General features: G+C 36.0%; 1 protein-coding gene across 1 annotated transcript in view; it reads right to left on the reverse strand.

The window, feature by feature from the left end:
* The window catches only part of DCC (DCC netrin 1 receptor), a 707243-nt gene that overhangs the window by 90912 nt on the left and 597047 nt on the right, over positions 1-19284 (reverse strand). Inside the window, exons 19-20 of the mRNA XM_046672042.1 lie at positions 13287-13394; positions 4211-4405 (exon numbers count right to left, since the gene is read on the reverse strand). Coding sequence (XP_046527998.1) covers positions 4211-4405; positions 13287-13394 — 303 coding nt within the window. The remainder of the gene's footprint in view (positions 1-4210; positions 4406-13286; positions 13395-19284) is intronic.

Below are 19284 nucleotides of genomic sequence, written 5' to 3' on the forward strand. Positions count from 1 at the left end.
GGACACTACCAGGTCTCCAGTAAGAATAAGGAAGAATATGTCAGGATCATATGTGACCACACAATCCAGGAAGGGTTAAAAGTTTGGAAGCTAGAACAGGACACACTTGAGAAACTATCTCAATCGGTATCTTACATTTATGGAAAACTGTTTGAAATGATATCAAAAAAAAGAGAAGAAAACCAATCTCATCTCCTTTCCATTCTTCATCTCTCCCTTTGTCTTTAATTATATACATGCATTATCTGCCCCCTAAGAAACTTTTCAAGCAAGTGACAAATAAATGTATCTTATAGTGGACAATCTCACCCTTGTTCTTTTCTGGATTTATTTTACTGTTAGTAAATCTGGACTGGCTACAACTTAAGAAATTTTGAAGGGCTCAAGAAAGGTTACCCAATAAAGTGTATTTCCCAACAGGGACCAAATATACTCTAACAATTATTTTTCATTAAAGACAAAAAATGGCTTAAAAGTATTGTAATTTGTGCCTTGACTTGATAATTGCTCCTGTCATTTGTCAGAAAAATCATGTATTTTGCCACAAAATAATTTGAAGACTAAAACTTTTTTGTATTCTGGTACAGAGCTTTCAGTTCTATATCCTTGGATGGGAGAGATGCACATTTCAGAATGACCATTAAGGATTCCCAGAGAATACACCATACTCTACAGCTCTTTTACTGCTTAAGATTCTGCTTCTCAGTGTATAGGAGATAACTTCATCCTTCTACAGAAATTTTCTTTGGTTCACTCCATCGGGAGCATCCTTCCTGCCTTATGTGATAGGCCAACATGGAGAAGCTTACTTTACTGGAGGGAACAACCTACGTGATAAGCAGAGATTAGCATGTCTTTTATATATCTTCCAAGGGTTCCTCAGTGTGTAGGTACCATAACACAGAGGATTTGGGGAAGGGAGGTAGGTATTTGCAGAATCTTATCTGGTCAGAAAATCACGTTCAGCACTCTTTTAATTAACATTCCAAAGAAAGAATCACATACGCCACATATATGGATGTACATAAGGGTACAGTAATTTAATCCCCTTTTAATTATAAATATTCTTTTAATTAACCGGTGCTACTGATTGAGTTTCCTGTATCTCTCTGTCTGGTGGCTAAAACCAAAAAGACAAAACTCTAGTCTCCAGTAGAAAATGCTTCTATCTTTGCAAAGACTGAATGTGAAAGGATAAAGCTGGAGGACACCTGCCTGGGGCATGATTTGCAATGAAACACTTGCCTATTACCCAGTAGACTGCTGAGAGTTTCCTCAGCTTCAGGACAACATGTCAGCCTTTCTCTCTGTCAAACAAAGTTACATCTGAAGAACAGAGGCCTTATGTTTTCAAGTAGCTTTGGAAACTGAAAATCTTAAATCAGAGACCAATAGCGTAATTTTATGTCTTTTAGGGTAAATTTGGTTCATTGTGGCTTCAAATCTCTTATGATGAGTAATTTATTTACCTTAGAACATTTGTCATTGTAAGTAACATGTAAGATGCATGCATGTACAATATTAATTATTGATAAAGATGGGCAATATCAATGTTTCTGAATAATTTTAAATGTGCTCCAGACATCTGAAACTTAGTTTACCACATGAGCAAGATTTGTTTAAAAAATCTAATAGACTGTTAATCTAGCATGACATACTTAGAGTAGACAATGTTAAACACTCAAATGAGGATATTAGAAATAACTCTTGTGGACTATTATGACATATAACAAATTCCTGAATTTGTTCTTAGTTCAGAACATTATTTCATAGATGAGTTTAGGGCACTTGGGGTAAACAGTACCAAATGAGTAATGGAGTTCATTAAATAATATGCAGGCTGATTACCAGTGTGGCCTGTAAATCCTATGATAACTCATCACTCTGCTGCTTAATACATTTGGATGCCTTAAGTCATCTTAAACTCTGCCTGAGATCTCTAGTTGGCACGAATTGTGAGCATGAAATTAATTTGGCTCTTGTCTATAGATAAAGATGAAGTATTGTGAAACATTATCTGGTTACATTTCATGTTCCCACAAAATGAATAACCAGTTTCCTTTCGATTGCTCATTTGGAGTGAGACTGATTTCAACATGAAATCTGAAAACCTGGGTAGATGAAGATTAGCACCTTTCCTTGTGCCTCCCTCTTAGCTTCCACTGTGTCGTTAAGAACTGTCAAGCCTGCTTAGGCTGAATGCTCATTTGTGTGTTCTTGGCAAACTTTCAGATTAGCTGTTACCAAATCCAGCTTTCGAATAGTTCACTCAATCAGAATTCAAAAGTTCACTATTTATTAGGGTACTTTTCCTAAGAGAATTGAAAAATAGACTATATAGTCATTCTGAGACGCTTCTGGGTGAAAATGTCAATCAGGTACTTGCTTCTAATTTTCCAGTTGTTTGCCATCATGTATTACTAAGTTTTCAGCCAGATATATAGGCATAGGCTCAGATTTAAGAGCCAAGTGTCCTTTAGAACAATACACATCATGCCTCAAATATACAACTTTAAATATCAGCTATGGAACATTCAAATTATTCTCAACTGTTAAATAACAGAAGCTCTTGAAACCATTTGTCCTCCAGAAAAATAATACTGTGTTCTAAAATAGAAAGGGCTTATGTGAAGATTATTTTTATGTAGTCACTATTCTTGGGGCTTAGCATTTTTCTGTATGAACATATAACGATCCTTAAATTGAGTAGCGATTTTTATTCTTGCAAGCATGTTGAGTTTTCATCTAGTAATCATAGTGCAAGATTTTTTTTCATTGCTGCTACTCTGGGTCCTTAAAATAAACATTCATTTTGTTCGAGATTTTCTGTCCTGTCATATCAAAATTTCCTTTAATATATAAGAACAATAGTTCTGGAAAGAAAATATTTAAAGTTGGCAATATTATGTCATTCACATAATTCAATGCTTTTTAATTTTTATTCCCTTACATAAAATGGTTAAAGGATTTCATTATATTTTGAATAGAACCAATATACATGAAATCAATACAAAATTCCAAAAGGATTATGATGAAAAAGTCAAGTTAAATATATATGACTTGTGCTGATGGCAGAAAATGTGATAACACAATGGATCTTTCTTTGACATGCTGGCTTTCAGCATAAAAAGGTACATTTTAATTAATGAAATAATTTTTTCCAGTGTATTGAGAAATAATTAACATACCTTACTGTATAAGCGTAAGGTGTACAGTATGATAGTTCGATTGACATATATTGTGAAATGACTACCACAATAGGTTTAGATAACATTCATCATCTCATATAGATACAACAAAAAGAAAAGAAAAAAATTCTACCTGTGATAAGAACTCTTAGGATCTACTCTCTTAACATCTTTCCTACATACCATATAGCAGTGTTAACTATAGTCATCAGGTTGTACATTACATCCCTAGTAATTATTTATCTTACACATGGAAGTTTGTACCTTTTGACCACCTTCCTCCAATTCCCCCTCTGTCAACACCCCAGCTCTGGCAAACACAAGTCTGATCTCTTTTTCTGTGAGTTTGGTGCTTTTTGTTTTTGGTTTGGTTTTACATATAAGAGAGATCATACAGTATTTGTCTTTCTCTGTCTGATTGATTTCATTTAGCATAATGCCTTCAAGATCCATCCAAATTGTCAAAAATGGTAGGATGTCTTTGATTTTTATGGCTGAATAATATTCCATTGTATATATATAACACAACTTCTTTACCCATTCATCCATTGATGGACACTTAGGTTGTTTCCATGTCTTGGCTATTGTAAAAAAATGCTTCTATCAACAAGGGAGCACAGATCTCTTATTGAGTTAGTGTTTTCATTTCTTTTGGATGTATCCCTATAAGTGGAACTGCTGGGTCATATCGTAGTTTTATTTTTAATTTTTTGAGGAACCTCCACACTGTTTTCCATAATGGCTGCACCAACTTACAATCCCACCAACAGTGCAGAAGGGTTCCCTTTTCTCTACATCCATGCCAGCGTTTGTTATCACTTGTCTTTTTGATGATAACCATTCTAACAGGCATGAGGTGATATCTCATTGTGGTTTTAATTTACATTTTAATTTATTTTGAATGTCCACTGTAGTCATGTTTCCAACAGAGATGACGTAGGGCAATTTTTAACACAGACTCTCAAACTATTTTATAATAACCCAACAGGAAAAGAAAGTCAATAATAGGAAATGATTCAAACCTTTAAGAGTCCTGAAGAGGATGGGATCAGATAGGGGCCCCACTCCTTTGGCATTTCGTGCTTGAATTCGAAAGTAATACATAGTGTCAAGGTTGAGATCCATGATTTGATGAGTAAGCCGATCACCACTGATTGTTTCCATAATCCAGTCATCAATTGGTATGTTCTTGTCCAAGGTATAAAACAAGATGTAAGCTGTGTAAATAGATGAATGCAACTTTGTTTAGTGTACTGACTGCATGCTATACTTCTGCATCCAAACATTCATGTTTCCGAAATATAATTTGCAATGATTACTTACATGTCCACAATCTATAAACTACAGTATTCAGTTAGGCAAGCAATGATTGTTTTCATATTGCAAGAATTAGACAAATAATTGCTTCAATACACAGAACCTGAAAATGGAATAAGTCATTAGAAATAAAAATATCTGCCATATTAAAAAATGTGAGGTTTCTGCTGCTTATAAATCCTGATTACTGGTTTGTTCTAATATAGAAGCATGATGAAAAATGTGAAACATAGATAACAGGTCTGTATAATTTTCACTGTAGTCCAATAATGAAAATAAATGTTTATTTTGGTTTGTGCTTAAATAACAAGAATACATTGACAAATTTAAAATGTTACACATAAAGTGTTATAAAAATAAATGATATTTGATTATTGTAATGACTCTGTGAGGTCGGCAGGGGCACTGTTGCTTTCCTTCACAGATTATGAAGCTGAGGATGACCCAAGCTAGGTGGTGAAAGGGCTAGAGAGGGCTAGAATAATATCCTCTACTGCCATACTAAAAATCCAACACTGTTTCCGTTAGTGCAGGATTTGCCTAGTGCATCCCACCTAGGCAAAAAGAAAGAAAAAGTATTTCTGGATAATCATAGATTATTTAGTTATCTCAAATATTAATAATCTATCACTTGATAGTATCATTTACCCTCTGCATAAGGAAATATGATGCTTGAATTCTGGTTGTGTACTCAGCGGCAATAGTCTAATATGCACCCAAACAAATCCAGGTAGCCCTGTATAATATTCGCATTTGAACACTAAGTCAATATGGAAGCTAGCTTTTATTTAAAAGCATTAATTCATAATTTTATATTACACTATCTGATGAAACTGCAAAAGAGCTCATCACAGGTGTCTTTGCTACGTGAATATGGTGCCAGGCTCCACTTCTATCAAAAGTCTGCAGTGATATCTGCACCAGATAGGCCACAAAAGTCCCTAGGTCTATTCTTATGCACTGAATACATTCTTTGTAAATTACATTTTAAAAACAAGTGTATTTCTTTGATTCACTTATTCCTTTCTTTTGAGTCTCGTTTGCCCCATCTGGACTGGGGAACTTTACACATACATCTGTCAATGATTATGTCACAGGATTCTCTGACTCAGATTCACTTCCCTCCCCAAATAACTATGCACACTACCTACATCTCAGCACAAACCCTTACTCCAGGAAGACTGGTCTCCATACTATGCTTATTCCTACCTCCTGCTTATTCCTCACACCATGCCTCCTTTCCTCACTTTCTCTAGCCAAATCCTACCCATCCATCAGGGTCTAGTTTAAGCTACATCTAACATATGAAACCTTCTTCCATAGCAAGCCTCCTTTCTGTAAACTTTGTAATACACATCAATAAAGTGTAAGAGCATTTATATGATTCTGTATCGTTTGTCACTTAATCCCATAGTGATTTACAGAATTAGGCCTGGGTTTGGGGGATGCATTCTAGACAATGAACTGAAATTTCTTCCTTGAGATTCTGTGGGATTAAGCAAAGTTGCAAACTCCAAATTCAGAAGTCTATTTCCCTTAAATTCAGATCAATGCTGAAAACTTGCATCTATTTTGCTTTGGTTCTCACCTTTTCCCAAGTTTGGTGTTTTCCCCAGATCTGCCTAATCATAAGAACAACCTGGGGGCTGAGTACAAATTACAAAACAGAGACTCCAAGAAAGGGCATTTTGATTCAATAAGTGTGGCAAACAGAGTCTTTGCTGGCCCCAATTATCCCTACCTCCTGGTAGTCACACCTTTGTGTAAACCTTTTTGTCTGAGTGTACACAGGACCTAAGTCTTGCTTTTTCCCAACAGAATGCAGCAAATGTGATGGACTATCACTTCCATAATTATGTTAAACAAGATTATAACTTTTTTCTTGCTAGCCAACTCTATAGACTTTCTCCTTTGTTGGCATTGGTAAAACAAACTGTCAGATGGAGAGGACCACGTGGCAAGGAACTGAGGGTAGGCTCTGATCAACAGCCAGTAAGGAACTGAATCCTGCCAACAACCACATAAGCTTGGAAGCAAATATTTCCCCAGTCAAGCCTCACATGAGACATCAACTTAAGCTAACACCTTGACTGTCACCTTATAAGAGACCCTGAAGCAGAGTACCCAGCTAAGCTGTGCTTGGATTCCTGACCAACAGAAACAGTGAAAGAACAAATGTGTGCTGTTTCAAGCTGATAGATTTGTGATAATATTGTTACACAGCAATAGCTAATACAATAGATTAATGGTAACCCTAGTGATCTACACCCCAGATGATTTCTGTGTTCAGGTAAGGTCAGGAATCGCTGCTTTAGCTGATATGTGGAATCTGTGTATTTTTTGGCATTTGTTGAGAAGGTGATGCTGCAGATATCAATGTCTTAAGATGCGGAGAACTCAGGAGAAGATAAAAAGCTTATCAAGATAAAGAATCTCACAAAACTTGGAAAGATTGTTTGACTTTTCCCTCTGGCTAATATTAAAATTGGAGGCATACAGTCCAAAAAGGATTGTGAAATATCATTGTATAAGGGAGTTGTTTTGACTCATGGATGTTTATTCATTTATAACTCAGCCCCCATGATCAACATCAATAAAATTTCCTAATATTCTTTCAGCCAGAGTGCTCTCCATCTTGGTCCCCAAAGAACCACATTGATTAAATAGAAGACTCTCGTACTGGTAATATTTTTTTTAGCTTTTATGATGTGCATATCTTATCTCTTAAAAGAATAAAAACATTCCTTTAGTTCAGGAGCCTTATCTTATATTAATTTTTATTCTTCAAAAAAACTAATAAAATAGTCTTCGCATAATAGGTATTGAAACTCACTTATTGAATGACATACCCCAGCCTGTAACCACATCAGTTTTACACTCATGACATTTAATGAGATTGTCAAAGTTTTCATGGGTTGTTGCAAGTCCATGATGAACCTGAAAGTTTGGAGAATTGTGTTCGCATCCCAGGTCAGCTACACATATTCCTGATTTTCTTCATTTAACAAATGAGAATATAATATTTGCCTTCACTGTGCTTTTTCGTATATAAAAAGTATTCAGTCAAGCATTTGAAAATGACTGTTCTGGCATCAAGTAAATAAGGTCGAAGTTTCAAGCATCAGGTGCTGATAATTCCAAATTGTATTTGAGCACTTTCCTGATATTTATGAGGAAGCCTGTGGTTTTCTGTACATTTGAGAGCTGAGATGGAGAAGAAAAACAGACTATATCATTCAAAACTCTAAAAATTGGCCTTAGAGAAAGTGGACAACTTCATTTGGATGTATGAGTTTGGTGTGTTTGGAGGATAGTAACTCCATTATTGAAATCTTCCATTATAGATTTCCATATAACCACAAAGCTTGGAACAAATTCACTGGTTTCTCACTATCTTTCTGTACCAATATATTCACTTCTCTGTGTCCAAGTCTCCGTCATTCTCCATCTTTTACTCTTTCTTTTTTTCTACTTCATTTTTGTCTCTTACCCACCACTACTAGCCAAACAATGAAGTATTATATTCTATCACAAGCTGCAAGACCTGGGATAGTCAACTCGCCTGGGCACTCCCACAATGGAATCACATTTGTCTAAATACATATAAACTGTAATACCATACATCTGTCATTTTGACCCTGCTTATGCAAATAGGTAGTTGTAATTCCAGAGGCAAAGTGTCAGAAAGTGTTCAATTCTACCACTCTTTTTTTCCATACTTCTTCTTACTCAATATTGATTCCCTTCCATGGATCATGTAGACTGCTAAGTACCAAGAAGACCAAGATATGCGACATGACTCCTCCCAGCAAGAAGCCCACTGTGGGCTGTTCATCTTTAAAGACTTGATTCTGATAATCATGTATATAGCTAGATATATAATGAAAGAAGGATCCATTTCCTCTTTCTTTGTGGTGAAAAATTATAGGCTATGGATTCAGGAAGGCCTGACCTCAAGTCATAGCTCTATCATTTACTAGCTTTGCAACCTTGAATAACTTACTTCATCTGTCTCAATTTTCTCATCTGAAAACAAGTTACTGTGAGATAATGCATTTTCATATATGTGAGTATTTCTATTACATTCTACATAGTAATTACTTATAAATGCTACAGCTATTTATTTATTAATGTTAATAAAGCTTAAGGAAGTGTCTTATTTGGAAGAACTGGAGCTTTGGTTTCAAATCAAACAACATATTTAATAGAAATTCAATGATTATTCTACTCAATAAATATTAACTACCTACTAAGTATCAAGAATCTTGTTACTGGGGAGAAAGCATTGAACAAAATCTGAAAACTGGGGGCCGGCCCCATGGCTAAGTGGTTAATTTCATGCACTCTGCTTCGGCAGCCCAGGGTTTTGCCGGTTTGGATCCCGGGCGTGGACATGGCACTGCTCATCAGGCCATGTTGAGGCAGTGTCACACATGCCACAACTAGAAGGACCCACAACTAAAATATACAACTGGAGTGGATTTGGGGAGAAAAAGCAAAAAAAAAAAGATTGGCAACCATTGTTAGCTCAGGTGCCAATCTTAAAAAAAAAAATCTGAAAACTGTTCTCATGAAGCTTTCAGCCTTGTACTATAAGCATTTAGATGTTCTCTCATGATTACATGGAAAGAAGATAAATAAGAAAAACTCAAGACGACTAAGTTTCCAACTTTTGCAACTGGGTGAACTGTGGAGGGTTTTGAAATGATGAGAGCAAGATGATTTGGACACGTGATCGCAATGTGGTGCCCAGCTGGGTCCACAATCCTGGGTGGTCTTATAACCTATTACGGAATATAACAGAGCGTTATTTGGCCAGTTATGGTAGGTGATAGAAAAAAAAAACAAAGAAGGAGAAGAGGAGAGACAGGGATTGGGGAAATAGAATGAGGTACCAATAAGACAGGTAAGTGGAAATGTACAATATGAGGTAGGAATGTGTGTATTTAGAATCCTTGGATGGAGATAGAGATTTCAGAGACATTAGCTTGCATTCACTGAAGCCCAGCTATAGTATAGAAACTTTTTCAGAGAAGGTAACAGGGAATAAAAAGATCTGCATTTGGGGAAGCAATACTTAAGGAACAGGTGGATGAAATGTCTGCTAAAAAGACTGAGATGCTATAGTCTGGAAGTGGGAATAAAAGTGGTTAGATGACTTTACAAAAGTCAAGAGAGAAGAGAATTTCAAGAAAGCAGAATTGGACTAGAGTATCAAATGACACAGAAAAAGAGAGTATAACCTTTACTGTTAAATCATATTGAGAAGGAACCAATCTTTAAATACCTCATTCCTCCCTTTGTCTATGTTGGTCCTGACCATTTTTGCCACCACCACAGCATGGCCACTGACAGATGAGTGGTGTAGGCCTGTGCCTGGAACCGAACCCGGGCTCCCAAAGTGGAGTGTGGTGAACTTAGCCACTAGGCCTCTGGGGCTGGCTGGGTCCTGATCTTAAATATTGTTGCATGCTGCATTTGTGTAGATCAAAGTTTCACATTTCTGACTGTACATTAAAATTACCTGGGGAACTTTTAAAAAGTACCATGCTCAATCCCTCCTCAGATAAATTAAATTGTAAATCAGTTGAGAATTACTGATTTGGGTCAGTAGAATACTAATAAGCTGGAGCAAAACGTAGTGTAATGGTTAAGAGCATGAACTTGAGTTTTAAATCCTAGCTCTGCTGCTTGTTGGTTATTAGACTTTGGGAAAGTTATTTACCTCAGAAGGCCCTCGTCTCTTCATTTCAAAGTGGAATAATAGGAATATGTGGCCACTTAAATACTAAAGTGCTTAGCAGAATGCCAAACATGTAATAAATGCTTAATTCATTCTGAATAATTTTCTTCTGAAAATGTCAGTCCAAATTCCTAAACTGCCAGTTTATGATCAAAGAATTTAGACACTGGAATTGTCTGAATCTCCTCCTTTGTACTCTTTTTTGTTTAATCTTTTTGAAGTATATGTCTTTGCAAATTGATGATCTGGGTTCCATGCAAAGCACATTAGTAAAGCTGCTCCTAGAATGGATTTCAAATTGCAATAATAATAATTTGTTGCAGTGCTCACTGGGCATCAGGGAATTTTCTTAGTACTTTATTATAGCAATTCTACAAAAGAGGTTGTATTGCTATCCTTATTTTATAGATGAGGAAGTGAGACTCTAAGAGGTTAAATAATTTGCCCAGGCATCACCCTCAGGAGCTTGGGTTCTTACCCACCCTGCATACATGCCAGGACTTAGCAAAACCTAGAAATACAAAGGTAGGATGGGAGCACATCCCTCCACGTAGGCACACAGGTGCCTTGCCACATTTTCCTTTGCACTTTGCATGAGAAATAAAGTGCAGCAAATCTGAGCCCTTTGCCTACTGGTCTGGTATTTTGAATATTTTATCATCCCATTTTCTGGAAGTGTTTTGATTGAATGAATCAAAATATGTATAGAAAAGAAGTTGTCTTAAAGATTTGTGGGGGATCAGAATTGGCCACCCCAAAACGTGTCTCTTTGGCTTGATTATTTTTAAGGACAAAAGACTGAAAGAAACTTTGACCTTCCCCCTAACTGCCCAAAAGGATTTAAGATAGAAGGTCTGTTCCAAGAAGGAGCTAATAACATAACTATAGTGTAACATAAATTAGGTGTGCTAGACAGGGAGGAACCTAACAAGGGCCTTTTAATCAAAGTCCTCTCCATCTATCATTGTCTTTGCAAGGCATGGTCAACATTTGTTTACCAAACATTTGTTTTTCCATCTCCATGTAAATTGCCTTCCTCCCCTTTCAAGTCTCAAGACACTACCCCCAACATCCTCCTTTGTCCTTAGCTGAAGACAATATTTAAAGCAGTGGCTTCTGCCATTTTGGCGAGTTACTGTTTTCCTGGTTTCTCCCATGTATACACGTTATTAAATTTGTTTGACTTTCTCCTGTTGTTCTGTCTCTTGTCAATGTAATTCTTAGGTCAGCCAGAAGAACTTAGAGGGTAAAGGAATAGTTCTTCCTCTCCTACAGATTCTTATTATTTACTTCCTATTGAATTAAGTCAAAATATCTGAACTGAATAATCACAACTTGGCTTTAATAAATAAACTAGGTTCTTAAAGGTAAAAAGTGTTGCATCCTACACTTTTACTATATTATTGTGAGAGAATCGAGTTTTAGTAGTGAGAACTACTCAACATACAACTCTAAATAAAATATGTGGACAAGGATTCTTACACACACACTGTGATTTCAGAACATAGAATTTTATTGCTTAGATTAATTTGCATTTCTTAATTTGGAGCAGGCTTCCACTTTTTCCCTTGAAAAACAAAATTAAGCTTCCTTTCAGAGTTGAAAACACATTCTATTGTTTACATTGACTATTTGATGAGATTTATGTAAATAAGAGCGGAGAACTGGATAGTATATAGATTATTTTATCCTTTACCAAAAAATATATTTTTTCCATCAGAACCTGTTTTTATTTTGACAACTTCTATTCTGTCTTTTTTCCTTAAACTCATTATCTGTTGATTTACCATATGCTTATAAATAACTGTTATAACATAATAAAATAGACATCATGTAACCAAATCAAAATCTACAAAAATATTGAAATAGAACCCATGAAAATAGATCATAACACTGAGGGGGGAAAAGAAAATTAGAATGAGCCAGCCTCAGTTTTAAAAAGGCTGGCACAGTGACAACTGAGCGTATAAGATTTTGGGGAGAATTTATGTCCCTCTTCTTTTTCCATATTTGTCAGCTCAAATGAAAATTCTGTTTGCTATTGCAGTAAGAGCAATTTCCTAGAGAAAACAAGTCTTCAACTTAAATTTGAATCACATTTGGAATTTCCACATTATCTTTTCACTTTGGAAAATTCAGAAAGTAACTCACATAAAGAATGTGTGTCATCTGAACTGTAATTTTCATGCTTATCTCTGTATCACAGAATGACTGAATTAGTCTGTTAATTTATAATAGTGCCAGCCACCTCTTGTATGCAAAAAAGAAGAAAAAGGAGTGACTCTTGCATGTGCCTAACCCAATGGTTCAAGTTAATTAGACTATAATGTGCACATTTTTAGCTATACAATATTTTTCATAATAATTACATGCTATAGAGACATCTATTAAAAGCCTAAAGTGATCATTTAAATGCAAAATCCCTGATAGAACTCCATTATATTTTTCATACTAAATTAACATTACAGGCTTCTAATGGATGCTTTAATTAGGCACTGATGTTATCAGCAATATTTGGCAAAATAAAATCTGTCACTGTGAAATATCATTAAGTTCAATTTCTGTCAGTTAATATTAAATGTTTTCTGAATCTTATGATTTAAATAAAAAGCTAAAAGCTAAGTGAGAAGCTAAAAAACCCCAGACAAACCTTCGTTTGTGCCATACAAAAATACATGGTCATTGGTTGTCTTTTTTATTTTACAACTGCCAAAAAATTGGCTTCTTTATAGTCATTTATGCTCAGAGGCATTGCATTAGAATGTTGTCTTAATGCTCCACAGAAGGAACAACAAAAGGTCTATAGTAATTGAAACATACATCTTTCAAGGAGCAACTCAAATGAAGTGTGTATGTGCATATTTGTATGCCCATTAGAAGAATTCCACAGTCAGTAGGGGGCAAGAAGAGACAATCAGAAAGGGTCGGGAAGTCAACTGTGATGCTGGAACAGAAAACTAATATACAAAAGGCATGAGCAGTGCACACAAGTTCACAGGCCAGCAGAATAATGCTGGAAATAAAGCTGAGGTGCTTACCAGTAATTTTCCCATTGGCTTCCAAGGGAGGCTGCCAGCTCACAATGACAGCGCGAGGCTTCCCTTCTCGAGTAATGACTGTCAAATCCTTAGGAGCAGAGGTTGGGGCTGTGAGATGAAACAGAGACAGGGCCTTGTCATTGGATGTGAAAGGAAACAGACTTTTATGGGATTTCTAACCATGATGTTGACACTCAGAATTTATCACATAGTATAGCATGTTTATTTACAATTTCAAGTATTTGAATTAAATAAGCAAACAAAATACAGAAATTAATGTTTTTCCATGGAAGTTAAATGACTTCCAAAAGTGCGCATATAGAGAGGAGACTAGAATATGTGTAAATACAGAGGAGAAAAGTATAACTAGTATTTTTGAGTGAGTGCTACACTAAAAATGTAAGAACCATATAAGAAGAAAGAAATGTACAAATACTTAATGAGACTGTTGGCTATATAACCACAAGCCCACTAGAGCCAGTTGGAACAGACCCCATCTCTTATCAACAGAGTGATTAAGAATTGTTTTTCAGAAAACTTGCAGTCGCATAGTCACAGCGTGTGCAGAAGAAGAAATCTTGATCTGAAATGACCATGGAACCAGGTTCTTCAACCCATGAAACCAAAGGACGGGGACTTGACCAGAACTTGAAAGTTGGACTCATCAGAAGTGAAAGGTCCACCATCCAGGAAGATCTGGTGTTAAAACTCCTTCCCAACCTTACCATAAATGTTTAAAACCTTACCATGAATATTTAGAACATTATCACAAATGTTTAGAACCTTACTGTAAGTGCTTAAAGCCCACTGTCCTGCTAGTGTTTCCACGTGCCAGCTTGTTCTCCCTAACCTCTTAAATTTTGCCCCAAATCCTGAATCAGGGTTACAGATCTGACAATACATCTCCCCGTTTCCTTGCAGATTGATCTAGTAATAAAGCTATTTTCTTTTCCAAAAAGCTGATGCCATAATTAATTGGCTTTATTATGCACATCAGGTAGGAGAACCCCATTTTTGTGGAGTAAAAGCTAAATGTCTCCAAGAGACAGAATCTGTTACAACTGTAGGATTTATAAATGAAAATGTCACCTAATTCTATTATTTCCTTAAAAGCCAAGGAAAAGAAATAATGCACTTAAACACAGGTCAAAACATCTTGCTCAGGGGCCAGCCCTAGGGCCAAGTGGTTAAGTTCGTGTACTCTGCTTCAGCAGCCCAGGGTTTCGCTGGTTCGGATCCTGGGCACAGACATGGCATCGCTCATCAAGCCATGCTGAGGCGGTGTCCCACATAGAGCTATTGACAGAATAAAATGAAGACACTTAAAAAAAAATCTTGCTTAGGTAACATATTAGGTATCTCCTAACAAGAAGGCAAAGCAATATTTGAAAATAGAGAAAGTAAAGAATCTATGAGGGTCTTAGTGTCGACCTGGTACGAAGTAAGATGGCACAAAACTCTACCTTTCTTAGTTAGAGGTACTTTTCCCACACGTTGTTGAAGGGAGCGGAATTTGTCAACCCAAAATATGCCTCTTTGGCATAAGGATTATTTCAGCCTGATGATTTTTAAGAAACAGCAGAGATAGGAGAAGCTCTGAAAACCAAGAAGTTACCCTTTTGTAAGAGAAATTTACATTTACAAGGGAAATCATTTCTAAGAATGTCTCCCTGTCTGTACTAGGATGAGGAGGATGACAGAATATCTGGAAACTCTCCTCAGAGGAGAAGGCAGAGGCTTAAATCTGCAGAATAACAATATCCTTGTTTACTGTGATTTGCCTGAAAACTTGCCATAACTGGCTCCCAATCCCCCAACATCTTCTTTTCTCTTTAGCTGCAGATAATATTTAAGGAGGAGGCTTGGGCTATTTCAAAGAACTGCTCGGTTTTCCTGGGTATCTCCTATGTATACAGGAGGTACACATGTTATTAAACTTTTGTTTCTCTTTCCTCCTGTTAATCTGTCTTTTATTACAGTGGGATCTCAGCCAAGAGCCTAGGAGGGTAAAGAGAAGATTATTTTTCCTCCTCTACATTGTGCTCAGGGAAATTTTAAAGGTGACACAAACTGGCCAAGCCAGTACAGTATCTTTCAGGCTTCTTTGGATCTGCTTTCTCACTCTCTATGCTTTGAAATGCAGTTAGTTTTCCTTCTAGGTAGCCCATAATGCTCCAAGTCTATTATCCATAGGCTCTTTTAGTTATCCTTAAATTGACATAGGCAATTTCAGGACATATCTAAGTTCTACAGTTGGATTCTGGAGGAATTTCTTGATCTCTGCATAGGAATGCTTGTGTAATATAAGATGGGTACAATTTGGTCCTAATTCTGAACTCCTCTTCACTCTTACATTCTCTTTGGCTCTTCTCTTGGCCGTATAGTGCAGAATCTGAACATTATCAACACTCTATTTCCAGATACTCTTCCTGAATAGAATTCCAAATAGAGGAGACACCAAACATTTCCATATATCATATCATTTCATTTCCAACAACTTGATTCTCAAAACTACTAGGATTCCATGTTAACTAAAGTTGCACTTAACTGCAATATCCTGACGAGGTACTTAATATATTTAAGTTAAAAAGGAAAAAAAGAAGGAGGAGGAGAAGGAAGAAGGAAGAAGAGAAGAAGAGGAGGATGGGGAGGAAGAGGAAGAGAAAACATAGGTCTCTGTAGTTGATTCCTGAATGAAGAGACTGCGTGTATATGAAACCAGAGCAAGGACATTCTTGTAAGAAAAGATGATTAGTTACACAAAATACCAAAGAGGCAATGCTGTCTTAAAGAAGGGTTATTCTCATAAAGAATTCAGTCAAGATATTTTCTAAGCACAGATAGGAAGGTAACATATAGACACAAATTAACTTAGAGTATTATGCCAAGCATAATAAGAAATTTTCTGATTATGGAAGTAATTAAATAATCTGTCTTTTTAACTAGTTAGAATAGTTTGTTTTTTCTTAACTGTGTTAAAATTCAAATTGATGCTTATTTAGAAAACAGTCAAATGATGATGATTAGATTGCTTCACTGAATCTCTTACTGTATTCAAAAAAAGATAAAATGACTCTTCAACTTTAGCTAGGAAAATAATACATTGGAGAGTTGATTACACTTTTTTAAAAACCAATCTACAACCAATCTAGTTTAGGTGTTATGCAAGTTTTTCTTTTTCCTCAAGGCGTGTGAGTGTTGGTGAATAGAGATTCTGGTATTGGAATCGATAGTTCAAGTGTTTAGGATTATCATATGAACTGCACACTACTGCCTAGAATCTGGAAAACAATGTGACCCTAACAACTTCAGTGAAACCTCTAAGTCTAGCAGAACAGAACGTCTCTGGTCTGCTCCTCTCCAATCTCACGGGATTGCCTGGCGTCATCTTTTAGAAATTCTTCACTGACTACCCATCCTCTTTGAATTAAACTTAAATAAATAGCAAGAAATAATAAATACCAGGCCTGCAGGATTTATATTTTACTTTCACAGCCTCATTTCCCCTCATCCCATGAATACTGTGTTCCAGTCACTCTGAACTATTCATTAGTGCCTCTTGAAGACATCTTCCTGATATTGCTTGTGCATTTTTGTACAAGCTGCTGCCTTTCTTTAGACCATCAGGAATGAGTACTTGCACTGATGATCTGCCCAGGTCATAGCTCAATCATTATTTCTTTTGTGAAACCTCCCCTTATGTCTCCAGACAGGATTTATACTTGGATCTAGTTGCTCTGATTCCAACTTACTCAAAATTCTCTGATTGTATTTTTCATGTTATTTCAGGGTTTGTTTTTCTAACACGTTTTTCTTCCATATTACATTACAATTATCACAAAGATATAGACTGTATTTTCTTTACCTTTTATACCAAGTCTCTATCTCAGGATCTGACAATTAAAAATGAACATTATTGGAAACTCATAATTAATATCTCAGTTGACTGGGCAAGCACTGCCCTCTGGTTTATCTGGTTCTCAAACAATTTTTCCCCTGCTTGAATTTCTTGTTAAGTGTATGAATGGAAGTTAGCATTCAAGATTTATAGGATTCCCAGCCATGGATATCATATCAGGCATTAGTTATTAGGACTGTCTAGCATCCCATTCCTTCCTCCCTCATTTAGAGAAGCATTCAACTTATTTCTTTGTGAACAAGCTGTTCTCTGTGTCCTGTGAGCATGGTAGCAACATCAATTAGAAATTTCATGACTTTCATCCCATTTGCCTCTTTAGCTGTCTGATTCTCTCTTCTGGGAAATTAAATATTGATAGAAAGAAAGAAAACACATGGAGTCAAATCATTGCGATGGCAGTGCCTTAAAGGGATGGTCCATTAGTTCCTTATCTCTAAAGCCTGGGAGTACTACTGGTTCCTGTCCCTTTCTGAGATCTCATTATTTCAGGTGTCCTTTCTGTTATTTTTATTTTACTTAAGTTAATTAGAGTAAAATTAAGAATTCATTACTTTGACAGAATAAAACATTTTGTTTCCAGAATTTGCCAGTTGCCCTTATCTTTATCATGAGCAACTTCAGCACAAGTGCATAACAACATAGCCACATAGAGTCTTTATATTATTGTAGAACCAGAAGCAAACCCTAGAGTTATTTCATTCACTTCATTTCCTTCTCACAGTTACAAAATCGCGGACACTTGTGAATTACTTCTTGCTTCTCATCATCACCCAAGGATCTCATCCACATGCTATTTACACCTTTGTCCAGATCATTATCTGTTTTGACAATCACTCTTCCTACTAACCACATTTCTAAAAGTTAATATCTTTTTGTCAGCAAAGGGTCTCACCATTGGGGTCTCTACAAGGCTAGGCAGTTGACAAGACATTAGTAGGGTACATTCATCAAATCACATCTTAGCATGTATCTTATGTTTATGCAAGGAAAAAATGAACGAATTTGCTTGCTTTAAGCAGAAATTACTGCTCCTTCTCTTTCACTCAGAGAAAACCAAATGTCTTACAGGTTTACATTTAATGCCTTTCATCTCCTTTTAAGTAAAAAAGAAGAGCAGGGCCTTTATTCTCCCCACAGCACATAACTCATTCAGCTTGTCTTATTCTTCTTAAGAAGCTGTGAACACTGACATCCAGGGAAGTATGCTAAGAGAAAGAGTTAATATACATAAACATATAAAATAGAAGAAGAGGATATTGAAATTAAGTCAGATAAACTAGAAAAGTTCTTATAGGAAGAAGTATCCATAAAAATGTAAAAATATTTACAGTGAACTCTCTGAGTTAAGGTAGTAGCCTGAAATAAAAATTAGAACTGCATCACCATGGAAAAAATTCAAATGGAAAGAGAAATTCAGATTACCCAAAGAAGATTTTCATTGGCATAATTTTTTTAATTTTGAAATGTGTAGTATAGTTTACCCCCTAAACATGATATACCCTGAAACCAATTACAAAGCATGTTAAATCCTGTATTCTTCACATGTTGGATTTCTGTGAACTAAAGATGCCATATACACTGTATGTCTGTTAAGGTTATAAACTCAACATTTGTGATCCACAGTAAACGTGACTAATAAAATTTACAGTGGATTGCATTTACCTTAGATCTGAACTATTTCAAATGCCATGAAGGTTTTCCATCATGTTGTCTTATTTCCAAAAAGTGAACATGACCACCCAGAAACTTCTTCCGATACCCAGTTGAGGTTATTTAGAGTAAGCATCTATGAGACTACAGTTGTAATGCAATGTTTTATTTTCTATCTAATTTCTTTCCAAATACCTACCATGACTGTTGATCAAAGACACAAATGCTTTGCACAGAGTTCAGTGCATGGATTTCTGCCTTTACTTAAGTGTATTGAAAAGAAGGTTTATAGTCAGATCCTCTGAGTTAACACCCAGATTAAAACCAGATTACTTAATCCACTAGGGACTCATCTTCTTCTTTCCTAGAGTGGGGAGGATAAAATTACACATAAAAGTGCTACGAACTATAAAGTATAAAATATTTTAT

The sequence above is a fragment of the Equus quagga genome, chromosome 9, assembly GCF_021613505.1.
Source record: "Equus quagga isolate Etosha38 chromosome 9, UCLA_HA_Equagga_1.0, whole genome shotgun sequence".
Taxonomy (NCBI): domain Eukaryota; kingdom Metazoa; phylum Chordata; class Mammalia; order Perissodactyla; family Equidae; genus Equus; species Equus quagga.